Source organism: Sander lucioperca, chromosome 5, assembly GCF_008315115.2.
Source record: "Sander lucioperca isolate FBNREF2018 chromosome 5, SLUC_FBN_1.2, whole genome shotgun sequence".
NCBI classification, from domain to species: domain Eukaryota; kingdom Metazoa; phylum Chordata; class Actinopteri; order Perciformes; family Percidae; genus Sander; species Sander lucioperca.
The window spans coordinates 2,491,473-2,509,357 of NC_050177.1; the positions used below are offsets into that span (position 1 = coordinate 2,491,473).

Genomic DNA, 17,885 nt, shown 5'->3' on the forward strand with positions numbered 1-17,885 from the left:
TGTGTGTATCTATAAATGCTTATCTGAGTTCATCTATTTCTTTAACATTGCAGCAAAACACATCTTTAATGTCCCCAGGTAAAGTCAGCCCTGAAGGTGGTTGAGTGGTGGTAAAATATAACTGAAGAGCCTATAAAACAGAGCAGCAGGTGGGAATAAGAGGGGAGAGGGTAGAGGACATCTTTGTTTCCTCATCTTCTTGAACGAGCTTCCTATTATGGTAATCCTCTCACATAAGCCAGGCAGTTTAAATCTTTTCTCTCAAATAATGCCCTGCTTTAATGATGCGGTTAAGATGAAGACACAATTTCGAGGTCTAGGTCAAGTACAAGGCAGTTCACACATCACAGGCCCTACACCATCAGGAAAGTCAGCTTGCAGCTATGCAAAATTCACAATTCATCTTAACTAATTATCTAATAATCTAATAATTATCAATTTACAGTGTGCTAAATGCATTCCATGACCTGCTCCAGCAGAGAATGACGCAATATCTTTTTCTAACTGAAACCAATTTTTAAGGAACACAGACAAAAGAAATAACTCCCTTCTTTTTTTCCTGTTGAAAACAATAAGCCTCCACACACAATTCTGTTTGAAAGCTTTTAATCTCAACAACAACAACAACAACAACAACCAGCCAGACTGTTAGTGATTGATATGAGAGAAGTGAAGCTCAGTTATGGCTAGTGTCACAGTAAATGCTTTTATACGTAACGAATGAGCTTTGCCAGCAAAGTATTTTTCAACGCAATTTACCAACCAGTTTAGGACTGTAAATGAATAAGAAGTATACAATGGTCTTATGAATGTGATTATTTTGACAGAATTTTCTTTAATTGGTTTAAGTGAACATTTTTGGTATTGTAACAAAACTACAAAAGTATTACATCCTTTCATTAACACTGCTTGATGGTAAATGGACTGCATCTATATAGCGCCTTCCTACCGGACAAAGTGCTCTACAATTTGCTTCTCATTCACCCATTCACACACACATATTCACACACCAATGGTGGCGATGGTGCCCATCGAGAGCAAATGGGGTTCAGGGTCTTTAGCTTCATATTCAGAAGAAGTAGCATACTTTTAGTGTTTGTTTTCATTTACATACATCCAGTTATGTAATGTAAACATTATTTAAAAGTGCTAAACATTATTTAAAGGTGCATGGGACAGACTCATGCACGCGCTATGGAGAATTGACATATTCTCAAACTGCTGAATACTGAGCCGTTCCATTGGAGCTGCTGGGGGCTAAGTGCCTTGTTAAAGTGCAGTTTGATAGAAGTGGATGGTTCATTAGGCAGTTCATTTACTGTATATATAGACCCAAATTACAATGTGAATTTATATAAACTATCCTACCTGATGCTCTGTTGGTGCTGAATCTACATATTTCTTAGGAATCTTAGTTTTCCTTTTAGATGGATGATGAGTGCAGTCAGGCATGTGTTCCCAGCTAAAAACCGGCTTTGCAACATTGTAGTGCAAACAAGTTCTGTGCCTCAGTTCCTCCCACAAATGAACAGTGTAGTCTAGTATCTATGTGACTCAACATGCCTTACACACAGTCAGCTGCCACTGATATTGATGTGTATCTATGTTCTACGACTTTTTCTTTCCCCGCATGAGACAAGAGGATAAACCTTGTTCATGTGTAGGATTAGACAGTGAGTGTGTCACAGAGGATCTGTGTTCATGGATTGCCTTGACGAGTTCAGGAACTTCAAGAAGGACGATTTTGAGGCTGACTGGATTAAGGTGGCAGAATGCAGATTTGGTCAGGTGTACCAGGTCAGGCTTAAGGGCCAGCGGGAAAAATGTGCCCTGAAGAGCTTTCACACAACGTTATGTCCAAACAACATTTACAGGTGGGATTTAAATTTTGAAAACTAGCACAAATTGTCATCATCTTGCTGTCAGGTACAATTAACTGTCTGAATTTACAGCAATTCCTTAGCATATTGGCACAGTTGTGTACTTTAAATTAATATTGCACATTCCAAAGATCTTGTGGTTTCATTAGTCTTTGCACCACTACAATGTTTGACACAGAGAGGAATGTTTCCTGTGGTCAAAGTTCAAAATACCTATTTAATGCCCAAAGCAACTAACCATAATAACATAAAACTTCGATTCAATCGATTAAAAAATGTAATCTAATTAATTACATACTCTGTGATTAATCGAAATTAATCACATACATAATTAACGGTGCCTGGACCGATACTTTTTAAGAAAGTAAAAAAAGAAAAGAAAAAAGAAGGGTACTAAACAACAGTCGGTGACATTAAAGAACGGCTTGTTTATTGCTAAGGTCATATGGTCAAAATTAAATGATTTAAAAATAATATAATAATATATAAAGTATAACAATAACAATAACTTATTGCACTAGTAAATTGCTGCCGAACGACAAAAACAACCACCAGATGGGAAAAGGACATTTACAATAACTTCAAATGCACCACGAGGCTGTAGTTTACCAGTTTCATTGAACGCACAGTCTGTGTTGTTTGTCCGACGGCAGCTGCAGATTGTTACATACCGTGTTGAATCCTCTACAGTAAAACACAGTCACACTTTACACCGTTTAGCATTAGCTGTCAGCATTTTAACTGTTTTTAATCCAGCTACTAGCTAGCGGTAGGCTAACATTAGCTGCTGTTGAGTATAGTGTTAACTAGCGTCAAGTGCAGCAGTGTTTGTGTCTGTTTCAGAGCATCAGAGAGAAGAGCAGACATATCAGTGGCACTAGATTTCGGTAGCCAGGGTTGGCAGGAAGAAGATTTTTACAAGTAAATGTTCCAATTATTGATCCAGGCAGCACATTCTCGTCTCCCTCCTTCATTTTACAGTCCAATGGTGGCTCCGGGTCAAACGTCAATATGGAATGGATTAATCTGCGTTATTTTTTCTCAGATTAATTAATCGAAATTAACGCGTTATTTTGACAGCCCTACATAAAACATAATTATTTTTCCATCACAGGAGAACAATAGACGAGGCGTCCAACATAGCGAAAGTGAAATTCAAGTACATTGCGTCCATCTACGGACTGTGCAGTGAGGCATCTGCTGTGGTGATGGAGCACATGAGTAATGGATCGCTGAACAATCTCCTAGCCAGTCACACTTTGATGTGGCCAAAGAAGTTCCAGATGATTCATGAGGCCTCTATGGGAATGGATTTCCTTCACAGCATGACACCTCCACTACTCCATCTTAACCTCAAGACATCCAACATCCTACTAGACGATTGTCTCCACGTCAAGGTCAGTGAAATCAGTGACAACATGATGAGATTATTACAGATATCTCTTGACATTTCTGAGCTCTGCAGAGCAATGTATGCTCATTCTGTACTACTCCGGAATTCTTGTTTTTCTAAGATTTCAGATTTTGGTTTAATCCACTGGGAAGAGGGCATGAACAGTAAATTGTTCGTGGAGCATCTGACAGTAAGAGGGAACATAAGTTACATTCCTCCAGAGATGTTCAGTCAGTGCCCCGATCCTCCAGGAACTACCTTTGATGTTTACAGGTGACTTGCCAAGGGCATTTTTAATTGTTTCCCGATTAAATGTACAATTCACAGTGTAACCTTGCACTGTATATATTTGTAATCTATCCCAAGTCACTGGGACTTATGTGTTTTACTCATGTCTGACTCCCTCTCTCTTACCATTTTATATTTATTTGTTTTGTTTTCTTAAAAAGCTTTGTTTTTTATAGAGCTGTTTTTATTTAAAGAGGGAATGCCATAACGTTCACTTAATGCAGGATGTGCAAAAGTGAGAAAGTTAAGACTGAGATGCCTCTTTCTGCTTTGACGTACAGCTTTGGAATAGTGATGTGGGAGATTCTGTCTCAGCAGAAACCATATGCAGGTAGGGATGAATTCATTTAAAATGCATCCCATCTTTATAACAAATCCATTGTTGCAAAAGTAACTTGATAAAATGAAACAAGTCTTTGCTCTCCAAAATGTAAACATACAGTGCATAGCACAAATGTGGTAATGTCTAGCAATGGATATTCAATATTTCATTGAAATAACATGCTAAAAAGGTATCTAGATGCAGAGGTTTCAATGATAGGCATGCACATACTGTTAAATGTTAATAAATTAGCTAACATAAATCAATATATGCTACTCATGAAGTCATGGTTGAAGTCACATTGTGACACATGAAGTCACAGCTAGCCTAGCTCTGTAATGTGGCGATTTGTGGCCTACACCACCTCTGAATGGAGTCTGGGTGATCGGATCTCAAAGTGTCCTCAATGCGTGCTGGGTGCATTCATACCTTACAGCTGTCTACTGTACGGATCACTCAGATCAGATTTTGATACCAGGGGTCCGTTTCAGAAAGCAGGTTTAGTGAAAACTCTGAGTTTGTTAACTCTGAGATGAGGGAAACTCTGGGTTTTCTGTTTCAGAAAGGGAGGATAATCAAACCTGAGAGAGAGGGGTAACTCCAGCCCGTTTCAGAAAGAGAGGTAACTTAACCTCAGAGTCAGTTACTATGGTAACTGAGTCTGTGAACCTAACCTGGTCGGGAGCAGGTTTTCGTCAAGGAACCTCAAGTTTCTCTCAGTCTCCTCCCTCTGACACAGCGCGCTTTCATTTCCTCATTCATTCATTCAGTCTGTATCAGGCGCATTTTAGCGCAGTTTGTTATCTGCATGAATAAAAAAAATGTATTGGTTTGTGGCAGATTATAAAACTTTTTTTTTCTCAAACATTACATGTCCTTTTGTCGACAATCCCGTTGATGAAAAAGCTGTATTACTTCAGAGAGTTTACGTCGGGAGATGATATTGAGTCCCGACTAGATGTATTTTGATTTCCACATAACTGATTTGAGAGGCATTTTCTTCACTGTCGATTAGGTATATACCTTATCCGTTCTCATATCACTAACATCCACCATCGTGGACATGCTTTTACCAGCAGATTCTTTGTGTCGCATTACGTTTTTTGCCAACGGTAGTTTTCTTTACAACACTGGTGATGCAGATCATATTAGTAAAGCCACTGTATGCAGAGCCGTCAGAAGAGTGAGACTCGCTCTGCAACGTTTTTAAAACTTTTTTGTAGTGTTCCCCGGACACAAACTAGGGCTGCAACAACGAATCGATAATATCGATAAAATTCGATTATTAACACGAATTTCATTATCGATTCGTTGTGTCGCGCGACACGCCACTCAGTCGTGGCGATAAAAGCAATTGAGTTGAGTGCGGAGCGAAAGAAAAGAAAAAAAGAGCAGAGCAGGGGTAGAGGAAATAGGGAGAGAGAGCGGAGACCCGTAACGTTGTTCTGAAACACACGGCGGAGGCAGAGAAATCAGTACGACCTAAGTCATCCAAGGTGGGAGCATTTCACACTAAATAAAGTGACGAAAACGTGTTAATTGCAAGATAAGCAAAAGCGACACGGCATGGCACGGTCACCACGGTGATGATTCAGCACCTAATACGTAAACATGTTGGAGTCCTTGATGAGGAGGAAGGGAGTTCAACAGCAGGGTAAAGTCACTACACAGTCCTACTTTTGTTCCGTTTTGAAGTGAGGAGCGTAACATCTCTCTTCTGGTGCTGGTGTGGTGTTTACTCGTTATCCAGCTGACTAGCATGACAAGCTAGCGTTAGCTCCCTAATAACAGTAGTAAAGCAGGACTAAAGACACGTTTTTATTCACTCGCCTTTGTTGGCCCATTCATTTTTCAATCTATTGTCATGTATATATTCTGTGCTTTGTCCCATATCAGTTATTGTTGACATATATATTTGTATGTGTTGTACTTTTTAATTTCATCTTAAAGTTGTTTTATAGCACTTGGTCATCTTAAGCTGTGTTTAAATGTGGTGAACAAATGAACTTAACTTGCACTTACTACAATGATGGTAATAATTTAATGAATAAGCTTCAAGTGAACGTGTGTGTGTGTGTGTGTGTGTGTGTGTGTGTAGTCTGTATCTGCTCTTTGGGTTACTTACCTTTACACAACTATTAACTAAAACAAGTATGTATGTAAGTATGTATTGAGTTGATGTAAATTAATGCTTTTTTGTTTTTTATCCGATTCATCGATTAATCGAAAAAATAATCGACAGATTAATCGATTATTAAAATAATCGTTAGTTGCAGCCCTAACACAAACCAATGAGAGCCATTAAAAAGAATGAAATGATTATAAATTATATTTCTGTTAATGATCATGGTGCTGCAGGCTCAGAATGGGATTAGCTTACTTTTTCGCCCGCAGGATTGCACCTAAATGAAATTATAGGTGTAATACCATTCCAGTTTTCACCAGTAATATTATAGGTTACCTGTGATTAAATATGAAATTAATACACTGTCAATGCTTACCAGTCCCTCCAGGATTTCGCGATCGCGCCAATTCATGCAAATTCAACCAATCACCGCGACTGGTGCAAGTCGCAATTTTGACCAATCACCGCAACTTTTCTGCAAATATGACCAATAACCGGAGTTTCCTGCGACTTCAACCAATCCCAGCAGTCCCAAGTGCCAGACTTTGTACAGTATGTGACTCTGAGAGCCAATGACCAAGCGGGAGTGAGAACGGGTTGACGTTACCCGTGCGTCACCAAATTCATTTCCTTGTAAGACAAGAGTGTGACTCGAACATCTCACATTTCCCAACTAAACGTACAGCGAAAGATCGTGCAAAACATTTCAGACCGTCCTGCCAACCTGTAGACATTTTAACATCAATGTAACCTTTTTTCACTATAAAATCGCTGAAAGCGATTGCTGTTTCCTGTCGGCTCTCTGCAGCGGACGGGGCTGCTCAGTTCCCCCCCGCGACTGACACACACACACACACACACACACACACACACACACACACACACACACACACACACACACACACACACACACAAACAAACACACAATCACACACGGTGGATGCAGAAAAAACCGGAGATGAGACGTACAGGATGACCTAAATTGAGGACAGCTATGCTCGTTATTGTAAGTGCAATGATAAGTTAAAGTCCAATAAGTACTTTATGAAACCTTATGAATGTGTGTCCCAGGCCAGGAAAGGAAAATAACTAACAATGTAAAGATCAACAAGCCACTGACAGATAAGTTCAAATTTGATTCATTCAATAAATTATTTTTTGTCTTAAATCCACCAGCCATTTTCATATTATACCAATATTTGCAGCATCCTGAGCCTTTTTGGTAAGGTTACTAAGAAAACAGCCTAGAGTAGTTTTATTCTCCCCAAAACAAGATCCTTTTTATTTTTAAAGAACTATACAAAAAAAAATCGCAACTTTTTTTGCAACTTTCTCTGTCTCCCGCAACTTAATTACAACAAACATACAAAAGACATCGCAACTTTTATCGCAATTTTTTACAAAAGCTCCCGCAAAATCAGGCATTTTGGGCCACGAAATCCTGGAGGGACTGGCTTACGCATTGACTCGAGCAGCAATGTTCTCCCACACCAATTCTCTCTCTTTTACAGCAGCCGCTGTGTTGCTTTTTTTTTAACGAAATACATGTTCAAACTCGCTGTATGTGCGCATGAGTATTTCCGCCGACCAGTTTGTTTGTGGTTGTCGCCATGGTGAATTGTAGTAGCATGGCTCCATTCATGTTGCCTTTTTATTGTGGTGGTGCACGCGCTTAACTCTGAGTCAACCTACTCTGAGTTGACTGAACCAACTCAAATCAGCTGTTCTGGAACCGAAAACTCAGTTTCCCACCTCAGGGTAAATCAACTCAGTTCAGGGTTAGACTCAGTTTGTTAAACCTCCTTCCTGAAATGGACCCCAGGTCAAAACAGGGCCATAATAGACCAACCAGCACAGCTAAAGCTCACTAATTAACATACTATATGTGTTTTTTGTGTGCAAAAGTGCAAAAAAGTGTAAAACCCACAGCCTGAAACTCTGACCTTCACATAACAAACCGGTGTAGTGTGTTTAATTAAAGTTATACTGTGTCATTGTGTTGATCTACATTGAACCTTGCGTCTGACATCTGTTTTGTGGGCCCAGGGTGCAGTATGACCACAGTGCTCTTACAGGTGTCACATGGTAAGAGACCCTGTGTGGAGGTGATACCCGAACAGAAGCCACGCGAGTGTGATCAGATGATCGACATCATGAGGCAGTGCTGGGACCAGGACCACAGGAAGAGGCCACAGTTCTCAGGTGCAGAAGTCAAAAAACAACAAAATTGTTTAATTGTTTTCAGTCAACTTTCTAATTTAGATTTAAAGCTCTCAAAAGAACTGCAGCTCAGTGTCATTCATGGAGCTACTGCTGTAACAGAAAAAGCTGATTTCCCAAATGCATTGCGATGAAAAAGAACACTATTGTGTTATATAATGAGATTCAAGTAATGTAACAGAGATGGATCATGATTACTTAACATTTTGTAAACGTGTACACAAGACACCTATTTGAGTAAAATTTCAAATTCCTGAAGCTCGAGGATAATGAATCACCAGTCTGCCCTAAAGATTAATCTAAATACATCTGTTAAAGGATCATAGCACACACAGTATCTTGGCTGCATCCATAGAAAGATAAGTAATTTGTCAAATGTGTCTGATGTGTATAATTTTGCTTTTGTCATTTTAATGTTATGTTAAATATTTTTGACTGTAAAATTATGCCAATTTGTTTTCCCTTAATGGGATTGTCAAGATAAAACAAAGAATGCTATCAAACAGTGTTAATGTTAATGTGCACCAAACAGACTCTCACACACTAAAGGACGGACAAGTGCCAAATGATTAAGACAGACATTTTCACATCATATTTTAACATCAGTGTTTTAATCTGCTGCGATAAAAGGCATTTGGCACTTGTCCCTCTTTTGGTCCACATTCTTTCAAACAAAAATGTACCAAACAAAGCAACCATGTGGCTTAAGACGTTGTGTTAATGAAATATAAACAAATTTCATGTTTATTCATAAACAGCAGTAGAGGTCGACCGATGGATGGAGTGGATTTTACCGATACCGATAGCTAGGTTGGGCCGTATTTGACGATAACCGATTAATCGACCGATAGTATTTATAACTTATACAGTTGACAAAATACATACATTGTTTAAAAAAAAGTCCAGATGCTTTTGCCAATAATCAAAATAATGTCATATTTATTGATATTACACCCACAGCAATGCTACACAAGCATGTGTGTTATCTAAAACAGTTCTCCTACATATTTGGAGTCATCCAGTGCAAAAATAAACATAATGAGCATTATAATTCATATAAAGGACAACGGTAACAGACGATCTCGGACCTGGAGGGATCTATCTTTCCCACTGTACTCTTTGTTCTCGCTTGGATGCCCATATAAGGCGTAATGTGTGACGGACCTGCCTTCCCATTGGTTGAAAACATAAACAAAGGCATCATGGGAGATTCCCTTGTCGGTAGCCCCTACTGTCTATGGGTAGCACGGAGTTAGCGGCAGAAATGACCGAAAACGTGATGAATTATGGACATCAAGTGGATAAATCTTGGATGTAACAGTTTGGATTTAATGCTCAACAACCCCGAAAAAAGGCCCAAGTTCCAGGCTGGATAGAAAATCACCTGTAGAGGCTAGAAAGACACCAGAGACACCCCCGTGACGGCTAACTCGTTAGCTTCTAGCTGCAGCAATCAGTAAGTCTCTACGTTTAATTGTTATTAAATTATCTAAATATGAATCAGAGGTGCCGTTTGGGATCGTGGACGATCCTTTAGGGTTCTAATTCTGACATTTGGGTCGGACTTGTGTTTATTTTTGTCAGTGTTTTAACCGCTTGAGGTAAGTTAGCCTACTGCTAATGTTTAGCGTCATCTCAGCCTCGAAAGCAAACAAACATACTGTTGTGCTGTTCTTTCTCTACTAATGCAGCATCTATTCAACAAATTAATAACTTTATAATAATATGACAAAATGTACTGTATACATACCTTTTTGCTGTCGATGCTTTAAACGCGCATCTGATGTCAGCCTTCTCCGCACAGCATGTGCTCTCCGTGCCGCGCGCAGTAACACGAGTCGAAAATAAACAACACGAGGCATCAGTGATAGTTTTTATTTCGCCTCTAGAGGCCGCTATTGTAATGCATGATGCCAGCAGACCCTTCTCAGCTCTCGCGATTTTTGCCGATAACGATAGTTCCACCAATCAACTATCGGTGCAACTGTCGACCTCTAAACAGCAGCTATTCCAATTTGTGATGTTCACAAAAACTCCCAGTTGTTACCGTATGTATGAACGAATTTACCTGTAGCCTAATTCATGCATGACAGTTCATTCTCTGGAGTGATGCAATTGTGAGAGATCTAGAAATAATTTTTTGTGATTAGGCGATTGTGATTTTGTGATTGATTTTAACAGTCCTTTCCTTGACTGCTGTTCTGTTTGCAGACACTGTGAGGAATACGGAGGCTCTGAGTAAAGTCCTGAAGTTCCCAGGACCAATCCAATGTCACAAAAATGGGGAAGAGGGACAGGAATCAGAATATCCTTGGCTGGTTCACCCGATGCTTAAAGTTAGTTCTGCTCGATACTTGAATAGAACTGCAGTATCTGCTATATATACTCCACCTTTGGCATAATGAGCAGCTTAGGTCAAATAAGCAAGAGTGTGGCAAAAGGTAATGCAGTTTACACAACAAAAATAGTATAGAGGCACTGTGAGGATGGAATTAGGCACAGTGCCACTTTAAACCTGCAATAACGGATTTGTTGGCCACTTGGTGGCAGTTGTGAACACAACATTGACATATCAACTTTTGACTTGATACACCAGCTAGTTGCTAACTGGTTCTGTCTGCTGTTCGGTGCTGAGCAGGTAGCGTACAATGGGCTTTTGGAGCTTAGAACAACACTATGAGACTGAACCCAAACAGTAAAGCCGAGCAGCAAAACAATGAGCTGAAACTCACAAAGATCTGTAAAAGAGAGGAACTGCAGATACGGGGGGTACTTCGCTGTAGGTTTGTCACTACAAACTTTGCCACTTTGTTTTCACATTTCACAGGAAGGTATAACGTTTATCATGTGGACTATCTTAGTCTGGCGTGTTAGCATTCAAACATTTGCTAGAATGTCATTCGTTTTGCACAAGATGAGTATCATCTGAGGTCAGGGGATCACCAAAGTTATTAGGATGTATCCTCTACGCACCTCTGGAAATCTTAACCACTTTTCATGGCAACTAATAGTTGTTGAAATATTTCACTAAAAACAAAAATGTCTACTTCATGATGACACTGGGATAAAATTCAGGGGATTGCTAATGTCAGTTGGCTTCATCCTGTTCATTTTTAGCTGCAAGTGTGGTTTGAAACAGAAATGTACACAACTACTCAACTACAATATTCTGTGCACACAGGGCAAGTATCACTGTGCACCAACAGTAATGGCAGTTACCTTTTGTAAGTCCCTCTATAGTTGACTGGATTGAATTCTCCAGGGGTCTGTCTGGATTTAGTGGGACATTTGTTGTACAATGACAATAAATTAACCTTCAACCATATATAGTTGAAAGTATAAATAATTACATAATTAAATAAAGTTTGAAGCAGAAACGATCAAAAACCTAGTATACTTTTTCTATTCAAATAAATGAAATCACTATGCTTGTAAATGTCAACACGTATTCCTTTTATTAAAGAAAAACATTGGATACATTTTCAATTCGTTATGTGCTTCTAAATTTTTCAACTTACGAGCACACGTGTTCCTTGGGAAAAAAGTTTGCGTCAAGCCCTGAAACAGCCATGCTCAGATACGGTGCTTATTAACCCCCTGATGATTGATGTCACAGCAAATAACTTTCGTACTATTTCCGTTCTCTCTTTTCCATTTTAGATTGCTTTGCCTGAGATGCCTGACCTTCCCTCAGGTAATCACATGGAAAATCATGTTCAATGCAGTACAAGCCTGGAGGGCTGACATTTAATAAGTCATATTTACAGTGTTGTTCCATTCTTAATATTACCTTTAGTAGGGAAAAGCAAAGTCAACTATTAGTGCAAGAGAGAATAAAAGGAACATTCACACAACCTCTTCGATCCTTTTCCTCTAAAAATTTGACTAGATTATTGAATTGATAATTCACAATCATTTTTATTGATCCTTTCATTGCCACCAGGGCTCAACGCTAACTTTTTGAAGTGGTTGACAGGGTGGCAACCAGGCATCAGCTTTTGGTTGCCGAAATTGACAATAAGGTTGCCATGTTTTAAACTGCCTATATTTTGAGCAATTCATTTCTTATGTAACTTTACCACACATTTTAATAATGAAACAATGATAGAATGGCTTGCAATATAATTTCCCATCCCTCTCAAATAGGGATGCAACGGATCACAAAACTCACGGATCAGATCAATTTTCAGATTAGCACAAAAAAGGGGGGAATTTAAATTAAAAATAATAATAACTGTAAACACTAACTTTTAACAATAATTACTTATTTTACCAGTAAATTGCTGTTAAACGAAAAGAAGAAAGAGAAAAGAGTATTTTACAATAACACAAGGTTTACCAGTTTTAAGTAAACGCAACCTTTATTCACGTTGGTGTTGTTTTTTCGACAACAGCAGTGACCAGTGCTAGTTTGTGTCTTTTAGCTCATAGCTTTAGCGGTAGACGGTTGTATGTCCCGGTGTTGAATCCTCTACAGTGAAATACATTCACACTACACCATTTAGCTGTCAGCATTTTAACTGTTTAATCCAGTTACTACTGTAGCTAATGTAACGTGTTATTAGTGTTAACTAGCGTGACATGCAGTGATGTTTCTGTTGCCTCTAATGTCTGTTTCGGAGCATCAGAGAGCAGCACAGACAGGCACCGAAATCCGCGTTGCTATTACGTCCGGTAGATACCGGGCACCGGTACCATATCAGCAACGGATTTTAACATGGGCAACCGTTACTGTCGAGCCCTGGCCACTCTCCATTAATATAAATCTCTATACACCTATCTTCAAATACTAATGCACAAGCTATTGACTAAGCTCTGTGTCAACAGCCTCCCGAAAGCTTCACCCTCTGCCATCATGTACACAAGCACAATGCTGTACACAATAAAATGAGCAGACTCAACTTTAATTCATAAAAATACTATTATCACCATTTCTGCAGGTCTTTTCCTCATATAATGCCCTTTGCTTCAAATTCACAGATGACCATCATGGCAAGGACAGCATTCTCTCTCTGCTGTGCAAAAAGGACTTTGGGAGTTTCAGAAAGTCTGTGCAAAGAGAGCATGTTTACACACAGTTTTCAGGCGAGAAGAGCCTCCTCCACTACACAGTAGCCAGCAGGGATGTAGAGAGTGTCGAGCACGTCCTGAGACTGGGTGCTGAAGTCAACTGTATGACTGCCAGAGGTTACACTCCTCTTATTATTGCTGTTCTACACAGGTATGTATAAAGAAATATTTAAATAAAAACACAGTTTTTCAAGTGAGACAAGGAAAAGAAATTTGCTCTAGCAACTGGGTATTTTGAAAATGTCTGCAGGTAAACCAAGTTCCTTTTACTCCTCTATTCAAAGTTAAAAGGAAAAGATCGACATTTTGGCTTGTTTGCTTACTTGCCGAGAGTTGGATGAGAAGATTGATACCACTCTCATGATTGTAGGCAAGACCCAGAAGACGGTTAGCTCAGTTTAGTGTAAAGACTGGAGTCTCTGCTGTTTGCCTGGCAACCTCACAGTGCTGACAAGAGTCAGTAATAATGTACCCTACAGTATGAATGAAACTTCTTTTCTACAGGCTTCATGACATCATCTCATTGTTGCTGGAATACGGTGCAGCTACCGCCCAGGGAGATGAGGACCAGTGGACAGCGCTCCATTTTGCTGCTCAGAACGGCGATGACAGGACTGTCCGACTCCTGTTGGACAAAGGAGCTGTGGCGGATGCCCGGGAAAAAGCCGGTTGGATGCCCCTCCACCTGGCCTGCCAAAATGGCCATGAAACAGTGGTGCGCCTGCTGCTTTCACGGCTGTCAGAGGAAGCAATCGGAGAACGGGAGGCACAAGGGAGGACGCCGCTCCACCTAGCCTCCGCCTACGGGCATCTGAATATTGCCAAGCTCCTCCTCTCCAAGGGAGCAGATCCCAACGCTGCTGACTGCTCTCTCTCCACTGCTCTTCACCTATCAGCTGAGGAAGGCCATAACAGAATAGTCAGACAGTTGGTGAAGAGTGGGGTGAATATTAACAGTGCAGACAGCATAGGATACACTCCACTTCACCTGGCTGCTCTGAGAGGCCATACAGGCATATGCAGGCAGCTGTTGTTAAACGGGGCCAGCCCAGACTCCAAGACCCTCCAAGGCTGGACACCCATGCACCTGGCTGCCCTAAGGGGACATGAAGCCACGGTAGTCCAGCTGGAAAGTCAGGGTGGTTGTGTGAACGCTGGAGGTGAGAATGGATGGAGCCCGCTCCACCTTGCTTGCCACCAGGGTGAGCTGGAAGTGGTGGCAAAGCTCCTGGCAGCCAAAGCCGACCCAAACGTGTCGGAGGACAGTGAAGGATGGACGCCACTGCATGTGGCTTGTACAAGTGCCAGTTTACCATGTGTCCTCCACTTGATATTACATCATGCAGATGTCAATGCAGTAAACTCAGGAAAGGTGACACCTTTACACCTGGCTGCCCAGCATGGCTGTATGCCTATTGTAAAGGCACTGCTGCTGAATGGAGCAGACAGGACTCTGATGGACGCTTCTGGTTCCACATCTCTAGATGTGTCCCAGAGGTGTGAAAAATGGGAAATAGTGGAACTACTGCAGAAGTAGTTCTGGTGAAGGAAATATGAATTGAAGGATAAGAATTAAAATATCAATCACACAGCTGGAATATTCTCCTTTTGAGTGGGGCTTGCCATTTTCTGATGCCAAATCAGGTATTTATTAGGGCTGTCAAACAATTACATTTTCTTAATCGCGATTAATCGTTGAATTTCTATAGTTAATCGCGATTAATCGCATGTTTTATCACATGATTAAAATTCCATTATTTTGCATTTCAGAACTGTTTTTAAGTACATATTAATCAAATCAATCAATTCTTACCAGTGTATCTTGATTGGGAATCAAATGAATGCAAAGAAAATGACTTTATGAACTTGATTTTAAGATTTGTATTTGTTTATTATATATTTAATCTAGTCACACATTTGAATCTAGAGTCAATATTAGGGTTGGGTATTGTTTGGTTTGGATAGCGGTGCTAAGGCGGTACTTTTAAAAAACGGTACCAGTGCCTTAACGGTGCCTGAACCAATACTTTTTAAGAAAGTTAAAAAAAGAAGGGTACTAAACAGTTGGCAACATTAAAAAATGGCTTGTTTATTGCTAAGGCCATATCGTCAAAATTAAATGTTTAATAATAATAATGTAATCACTAGAACAATAACTTATTTCACTAGTAAATGACAAATACAACCACCAGATGGGAAAAGGGCATTTAACAACAACTTTGAATGCATCACAAGGCTGTAAATTACCAGTTTCATTGAACGCACCGTCTGTGTTTTTCTGACAACAGCAGCTGCAGATTGTTACATCCCGGTGTCGGAATCCTCTACAGTGAAATACAGACAAACTTTACACCGTTTAGCATTAGTTGTCAGCATTGTAACCGTGTTTAATCCAGCTACTAGCTAGCGGTAGGCTAACGTTAGCTGCTGTTGAGTATAGTGTTAACTAGCGTCACATGCAGCAATGTTTGTGTTTCCTGTAACGTCTGTTTCAGAGCATCAGAGAGAAGTGCAGACATATCAGTGGCATCAGAATGAGGCACCGAAATCCGCGTTGCTATTCCTGCAGCAGCAGGATGTGTTACGAGGAAGTACGGCAAAATAGTAGCCTGTTAGGCACGATGCAAAGCAGAGTGAAGTGAAAATAAATTAATAAATGGCGGCATGCGATTAATACGATTTAAAAAAATTAATGCATTATGCTCGGCCCTTAATCGCATCGCGATTAACGCGTTAATGCTGACAGCCCTAGTATGTATATGAATGACACTTAAAACCTACCTTTTTAGCCGTGCCTTTTCTTTTCTTTTTTAAACAAGTTATCACGTTACACCTTTTATTAAACAAGTTATATCTACTTGTTGTCTATTTTATATGTAGTTTGTTTGTTAGTTTTATAATTAATTTTAATAGTTGTTTTTAATTCTAGTTATCTATGTATCTGTATTTTATGTTTTAACAATGTACAGGAATTGTGTTATGTGTATATCTGTGTGTGTGTGTGTGGTGGGGGGGGATGTATAAAGCAGTTTGTGCTACATTTTTATGTATGAAAAGTGCTATTTAAATAAAGTCTGATTGATTGACATGTGACAATGTAGAAAAAATCCTACGGGGACATTATAGTGAAAAATGGGAGGGAGCCAACACATGGGGTCCAAAACAGATGAAATACCCTGTAATGACAAAACAATGATTCTCCTCTCTGAATTACCTGCTTGCTTGCTTATGCTTTCCTAGTAAATGCAATTAATGCTGCTGCCACACATTGACTGCAGCTGCTGTTGTAATAACTTATAGAGGCATTCATTGAACCGGTCAGGCTTTATAGAGGTGTGATGTGTCTATAATAATGACAACAGAACTAGTGGATCACTTTTACTAGCATTACTTAGATGCATCTATTGAACTCTTCCAACTATAAATACATGTATGCTTTATGACAAGGCAAAATAACTCTGATTATCAGCCATTCCCTGCAGGCTGAGGGATGCACTGCCCAGCTTATGCCACACTCATTTAACACAGCGCCAAGTGATTAAATTGAAATGAAATGCGTGGATTCAGGAGCTGTATTGACCTGCATCCTAACAGGGTTTTCACTGGAAACACAAGAGGCCGACTCTGATGGAGGGGTGGGAGGTGAGCCGAATCAAACTACTGTAAATGAACAAAGCAGACTAAGTTAGACTCAGGCTGATCTTAGATTTATTTCCCTTTCTTTGGTTGTTTGGTAAGTGTCTGCTGTGTCGTTAAATGTTTATTTTATTCCAAAACTTCTATTTTTTCTCTATGACGTTTGACCCATTTGTTGCTGTCTGCTAGCTTGTTTTGGGTTGTCTCCCAGTGTTACAGTAGACATTTTTGAATGTTTGTATGACAACACTGAATCATCCATCCATCCTCTTCTAATCCTAGGGGGATTAGACAAATTGGAAAATGCATACTGTGTATGCTATGAGGTTTAAGGCTCACTAAAATTACATTTGCCTGTGCTGTTCAGCTGACCAGTGAACTGTAAAACCAACCCACTGACAAAAAATGCTTTAAGTGTACAAATACAGACTCATACCAACTTCTAACCTCAACTAAAACCTACACTAAACTGAGTGTGGCTACTTCACAATACAAGCCATTCATTAAAAAGGTTTTACTTTGAAAAGTAGCCACATGAGGTGTTTATTTACATTAACAGCATGATAGCGTTGCTTATTCTCTCTAGTTTCATTCTTCGGCTGCATTCCTTTCCTGTGATACTTGTGTTGAATGTAATTTTTTAATAACCTTTAGACAGCTATCAAGAGGCAGCACTCACTTGGACTGTCTTAGATTTAGATAAGCAAAGATCCTTATTTATAATGTCATATGGCTTATATTAGCAGCCTGAAAAGTATCTGCTGACCCTGCTCTCACTGTAATTTATCCACTAGAGTTTGAAAAGCAGCTATCACTTTATGAAACAAGGCTCCTTAGAGAGGACTGGATATTTCAGATTGGGTAGGATGATTTACAGTCGAAAGTGTACTTTTTACTGCAGCAACTCCCATTTGAAATTTATGAGGCCTTCAGTGTCTCAAAAAAGCAAAC

At 39.7% G+C, this 17,885-nt stretch overlaps 1 protein-coding gene across 1 annotated transcript; it reads left to right on the forward strand.

Annotated features, from left to right (window-relative positions):
* The first annotated feature begins 1,551 nt into the window (after nucleotides 1-1,551).
* Nucleotides 1,552-15,019, forward strand: ankk1 (ankyrin repeat and kinase domain containing 1). The gene is made up of 9 exons (XM_031297025.2): nucleotides 1,552-1,874; nucleotides 2,995-3,277; nucleotides 3,395-3,546; nucleotides 3,843-3,892; nucleotides 8,055-8,210; nucleotides 10,440-10,564; nucleotides 11,889-11,922; nucleotides 13,209-13,449; nucleotides 13,803-15,019. Exons 1-9 carry the CDS (start codon nucleotides 1,702-1,704, stop codon nucleotides 14,833-14,835), a joined length of 2,247 nt encoding a protein of 748 aa, XP_031152885.1. The 5' UTR covers nucleotides 1,552-1,701; the 3' UTR covers nucleotides 14,836-15,019.
* Nucleotides 15,020-17,885: the final 2,866 nt, after the last annotated feature.

What these genes read in the sequence shown, in the direction of transcription:
- ankk1 (XM_031297025.2), top strand. Translation starts at nt 1,702, where the DNA reads ATGGATTGCCTTGACGAGTTCAGGAACTTCAAGAAGGACGATTTTGAG. An exon ending in TGTCCAAACAACATTTACAG is followed by an intron (nt 1,875 to 2,994) that starts GTGGGATTTAAA and finishes TTTCCATCACAG; the next exon opens with GAGAACAATAGACGAGGCGT. An exon ending in GATGCCTGACCTTCCCTCAG is followed by an intron (nt 11,923 to 13,208) that starts GTAATCACATGG and finishes TCAAATTCACAG; the next exon opens with ATGACCATCATGGCAAGGAC.